The 5,884-nt window shown below is 37.4% G+C and overlaps 1 protein-coding gene across 1 annotated transcript; it reads right to left on the bottom strand.

The window, feature by feature from the left end:
- Positions 1-3,552: 3,552 nt before the first annotated feature.
- On the bottom strand, positions 3,553-5,097 carry LOC143913084 (uncharacterized). Its single transcript, XM_077432643.1, has one exon. It carries the CDS (start codon positions 5,095-5,097, stop codon positions 3,553-3,555), a length of 1,545 nt encoding a protein of 514 aa, XP_077288769.1.
- Between the last annotated feature and the right edge of the window lie 787 nt (positions 5,098-5,884).

The raw sequence follows: 5,884 nt of genomic DNA, 5'->3' as shown, positions 1-5,884 counted from the left end.
TTGTCAATTACGATTACAAAAATTAAATACAGAAAATAAAGCAACATAAAACAATAATCGAAATAAAATAACAACAAAAACCAATACATTGGATAGATTATTCCAAATTTTAGCCACACAATTTGAGAAGAACAAATCTGAAATGTTGAGTGTGAGAGTTTGTATGACCTCTCAGATGAATGTTTTTGTTAAAAGTTAGGACATTTATAATATACATATCTTTTTAATCTTTTCCGCTCTGGCTCACTCACAAGTCAAATGCTGAATTCTTAGAGTTTAGAATTCTTGAATTTCAGAATTGTTTGAATTCTTAGAATTGTTTAAGTGAAGTAAAGCAAATATTTTTTAGCGAAGTGTACCAAAATAAAGTTAATTTTAACCAAATCTGCTGTGGAAAAAAAAGCTATAGTTGAAAAGCTTAAAAATGAACAAAATCCTTTGATTACTTGGTTGACAAACCAAGATTTCTTTATTTTCATAAAAACGTTACATTTATGTTACTGGTAGATATATTCGAATACTGCAGATTTAATTATGGAACGATGATGAATTTAAAATGACATAGAACTTTGGTTGACTTTGTTCTGCTGCTGTGCTGACCGTCACTTGCGGGGTCGATATTAATGACTACAATTCTTGGAGTCTCGATGGTGATGACTGCCTAATGTGATCGAATCGTGATCTGTATATTTGTTTATTATTATTATTATTATACCAGGAAGACTTGACAGAAAGACCCCAATGGGCGTTCCTGGCAAATTAATTACAAACAATGCAGCATTTTATTATTACAAAAATCAATGTATTTCTATAAGCTGAAGAACACGTAATAACAATTAATTAATTACAGAATTAATCCATTGAGACATCTATGGATTTAGATTTTGTACATAATTTTTACAAATTATACACACAATAAATACAGAAGATTTGTGACAACAGCAAAGATGATTTTTTTGCCAGTTTTGAGGAACCGTTTCAACAATGATCAGATAAAATTGGCAAACTCTGATAATAAACGACCAATTTGGAATCACAAATACCCCCAAATCTAACCAGCAGTTTAGCGGATCAAACCCATTGATCACTTGGAGCTAAGCATACACGCTACCATTGAGCCATACTGCTGGCTAAAAGATTTCTTTATCTCTTGGGTTGGGCAAAGTCCGGCACTCCTATCTTATGTGACTATTCTTTTACGGTTCGGTGATTACTGGTCACAAAGACACTAAAATGTCTACAACGGAACATGTGAAAAGTCCATCATACTAACGATAACTATCTTACTAAAAAAACTTGAGTGCCAAATGTTGCGTATTCGCAATTTTAATAGCAAAAATTGTCTTTGTGACCACCGCAATGTGACGAATAATCCAATTGCCCGTTTTACAGGTTGAGTCGGATGGCAACTGACTGACTAATGTGATCGAATCGCCATCTAAATAAATGATTTCTTTATTTCTTGGGTTGGGCAAATTCTGGCACTCCTATCTTATGTGACTATCCTTTTACAGTTCGGTGATTAATGGTCACAAAGTCACTAAAATCTCTATAACGTCCATCATACTAACGATAACTATCATACTAACAAGAACTTGAGTGCCAAATATTGCATATTAGCGATTTTAATAGCAAAAATTGTATTTGTGACCACCGCAATGTGACGAATAATCCAATTTCCCCTTTTACAGGTTGAGTCGGATAGCAACTGACTGACTAATGTGATCGAATCGCCATCTAAATAAATGATTTCTTTATTTCTTGGGTTGGGCAAATTCTGGCACTCCTATCTTATCTGACTATCCCTTTACAGGAATTTGAATGAACATGTTACTCACGTATATGAATGTGAGAAAGTGAATTCGACTATTGTGGGAACTACATTGATAAGCGAGGTACATATATGTATATGTACATAATTAAACCTTTAATCATAAGTATGTTCTCACATTTTATAAATTGTAACAAATATATTCAAGACCATTGTTTCTGCCGCATCGACCCGATTGAATTACAGATTTACAGATCGTTCCGAGACGATTCGTAACGCGCGTCCGTCAAATCACCATAAATAAAGGGATTACATGGGAAACGAGAGCGGGCCGTTTGGTCACGGCCCGAGTTCACGCTCTGATATGGAGCACACGCTCTACAATGCGAAAGTCAAGACTTGTGACATATCTATTTAGCGGCTGCGAACCCCCGTTTCCCTTCGCCCTCATAAACTTTTCGCAAAGTGGTGTGTATCGGTCGCGGGAAGCTGATAGCCCTTGTTTATGGGGCAGGGGGCGGCTCACCCTAGCCTCGCTGCCGCACGCCACTGTACGTATTGAAATTCGCGTGGCGAATTTCTCTACGACTCGGGTCAACCCCCCTTGTCCTCCCCTCTCACTCTTCTCACCATCCCCTATGTAGAAAATATTGCATATGCGAAAAAAATCGCAGTCTCGTTACCGAAAGTAATGCATAAATAACAGGGCCGTCTATTCTATTCCATTCTACAGTTATGTGTGTGGGAATCTTTTTACAAAATATAAATATTTATCTTTCAAATGATTCGAATACATTATACTTATAGTTAAATATGATTCAATTATACTACATCAATTATTAAGTAAAGAAAGTTGAATTCGAATACGACTTACCGTTTTTTGATTTTCTTATTTACATTTGGCGTCCTTAGTAAGCAATGGTGATAAATTTTCAAGGCCCTGTTGTTCAGAGCAGCCTTAAAATTGCAATTTATTTAAAAATAATACATACTTTTTAATTCAATATCATTAAATGACTTTTAATTCCAACGTAGTTTAATATAATATGAAACAAACTGTATTAATAACTTAATTTAATCAAAATACTTGAAGAAAAGTTATCAATTTTGTTCTATGAAGATGCGATATATTATTATTTTGTTAATTAAATTGTGTATAATTTGATTTTATTAACCATTATGATGAATTTGGTTAATAAAATCAACTCATCGAGATACTTACTTAACTCCTTCAATTTTCCAACAAAAAATGTATTATATTTAATTGTGTTATATATACATACCTATGTAATACTTTTAATATAATAAATGAGTTAAAAAATAAAAGATAAAAATAGTTTTTCCATGTTATTTTTAATTTGTTTTAATCAGTTCACAAAAAACATATATTACATATTGACTAGAATAATTTATCAAATATGTTTCAATTTTATTAATTTTTTTTTTATTATACATATATTCGGTGAAGTTTTTTGTTTTATAAACACACATCTAACAGTCTAATAAATACATAATAATAATATAATATATCGGATGATATTTAATTTCAATTCAACAATGAAATATTGCACGAAATAATTATGAGATAATAGTATTGAATTGATCTTTCATATATAAAATATACTTAAAAGTTGTTGCGTAGACATATTAATTTGTACAGCAAAAATCAAAAATACATCTAGTACAGCCGTTAAAGTTCAACATCAATAAATTCAAACTTAATGTAACATACGAACAAATAACAATTTTTATTTATTTACAAGTTGGGTATTTATTTTTATTTATTTTTGATGTAAGCCGTTCGAATGGGAGTAGTATGGTCTGGATTTCGATTTCGAATTACAATAAGAGGAACTGTTGCCTTCCGAGCCGTCCATCTGATGGTCCAGTATATCTCCTTCTTTATCTTGATGAGCAGTCATGTGTCTGGTGAGATGATGACGTTCTCTGAAACTTTCCGCGCAAACCGGACACTTTAGTTTATCCTCTCTCTTCCGTCTGTTGCTGTCATAAGTAACTTCGCTTTTGTGATGCGACCTCATATGATAGACCAAATCAGACGTCATGCGAAAGCTGATGTTGCATTTGGCGCATATATTCTGAGCCGGAAGTGATAACGAAGCTAGAGTCGGCGGAAGAAGTGTGCTTAAAATCGCAGCGGCGGGATTTCTCATCAGCGGATTCATGCTTTCACTCTGTTGAGGGAATTTCAAAAATTCAGCCGCACCCGGATGGTGAAAATTTTGAATTGGAAACCCGTAAGGAGACGGATTCGACTGCAGGTACGGAGACATCTCCGGTCTGAAAGGTAACAAGTGGCCGAATTTATTAGAATTGTTCGGGAAATGCTTCTCACCCTCTGCCTTCTCTTGCGCGGCGTAATTATTACTCGGAGGGGACGACTTTGAAAAGTGTGACGTGTCCGGATTTGCGCCGCTTTGGTGATCTTGTGCGAATTGGTTTTGATATGTGTGCGATTTGAAGAATGCGTGCGACGACAGGAACGGATGATTGGCCGGTATTAGCGATTTGAATTGTTGCGATTTTGTAAAGATGTTATTCAGCATCGGAGGACTTGACGTGTTCAAAGGAGGACTCATTGAATTTTGATAGCTCAAATTGTCAGGGCTTTCAGAGTGTCCCGGCGACGACGCAGACTGTACCGTCGAGTTCTGGTAGGCGTTCGTGACCTTCGTGAATGCACTGCGAGGAGTCAAATCTGAAAATCGGTTGTTGATGAACTTCTCATGGTCGTAGTGGGATCTGGCTTGCGGAATCAGAGAGGGGTCGTCGAATACCTTGTTCCTGTAGGGCGACTCGTGGATCACTCGCACGGGTCTGGAGAAGCTCTCGGTGGAGTCAGGACGACTCCTCGACATGTCGGACACGTCTGAATCACTCAAAACACTCTTCGTTGCGAATTCGTCGGTGCCCACGTCGATGTTCAAGTCTTGCCCGCTCGACGGGGATATGTTGTTGTTTTGGCGGAACTTGTCGGCGTAACAGGTAGACGTTGACAGGTCCGTGCCTTTGAGCTCGTCCACGTAGATCGACTGGCTCTTCCTGTAGTGGCTCTCGGCGAAGATCTCCTTGGAGATGCGCAGCTGCTTCTCCACTTGCTTCTGCTTCATCTTCTCGTCGGGCATCATCAGGAAAGCGACGTCGAATGACCTCTTGACGGATTTGTTCTGACCGCAGCCGGTGTACGGGTCTGGTTTTGGGTGGTACTCGAGGGACTTGGGCTCGTCCACGGGGCTGGGTAGCGGCATCTTCAGATCGGGCGTAGACCGTTCGCCGCGAGACAACTTTTGAATGTCCATTGTCATTTTGCGACGCACTGATTTATATATACACTAATCACTGTGGTTTGTTTACATGTTCACGTGGAGCGTGTGCGGGAGCGCGGGGCATGCGCCGTTGACGTGTAGAATCAAACAGCGCGCGTTTCACTGTCTGACGCGGCTTATATAGTGGGAAAGGCCACGCCCAGGGGCGGGACTTGGCGGACGAATGGCGGCATGGTGAGGTGGGGGTTAGTGAGAGATTCGGCCAATCAGAGAGCGTATAGCCTCACCGCACCGCACAGTTAACCCTCCTAATAAAATAATAATGATATCGCGAGCCGTCGTACGAGGCGAGTATTGTGTGCTGTTGGATATTCGCCGGGTGAAAAGTTTCGCGCGCACTTCAAATATGTCGATGCATTTTTAAAATGATTTGCCACGATGTATTATATTTTATTTTACATATGTTTTGATTTTGATTTTTAAATGCTTTTTATCATTACGAAATTATGTTCACAATACATCTTATATCTATTTTAATAGCTACTGATCTACTGATCATTTTCTATTTTACAATTTAATTTAATTTGGTTAGTAATCACATTATTATATTATTCTAATGTTAATCTAAAGCATAATAGGAAAAAGAGCTCAAAAACCTATTTACAATCCTTACAAATGTTCATAATACATCTAATACATAATATTAATTAAAGACTCTCTAAAGTCGATGACCTAAAGCAGATTGTGTTTAGGTAATCTGTGTGTTATACCTGAAGGGTATAGACTTTTATAAATTTTGTTGTAATCACCGAGACTCTTCACAAGT

Source organism: Arctopsyche grandis, chromosome 1, assembly GCF_051622035.1.
Source record: "Arctopsyche grandis isolate Sample6627 chromosome 1, ASM5162203v2, whole genome shotgun sequence".
Classification (NCBI taxonomy): Eukaryota; Metazoa; Arthropoda; class Insecta; order Trichoptera; family Hydropsychidae; genus Arctopsyche; species Arctopsyche grandis.
Note: the sequence above shows the minus strand (reverse complement) of the source record. Positions and strands in the feature narration are given on the sequence as shown.

What these genes read in the sequence shown, in the direction of transcription:
- LOC143913084 (XM_077432643.1), bottom strand. Translation starts at nt 5,097, where the DNA reads ATGACAATGGACATTCAAAAGTTGTCTCGCGGCGAACGGTCTACGCCC.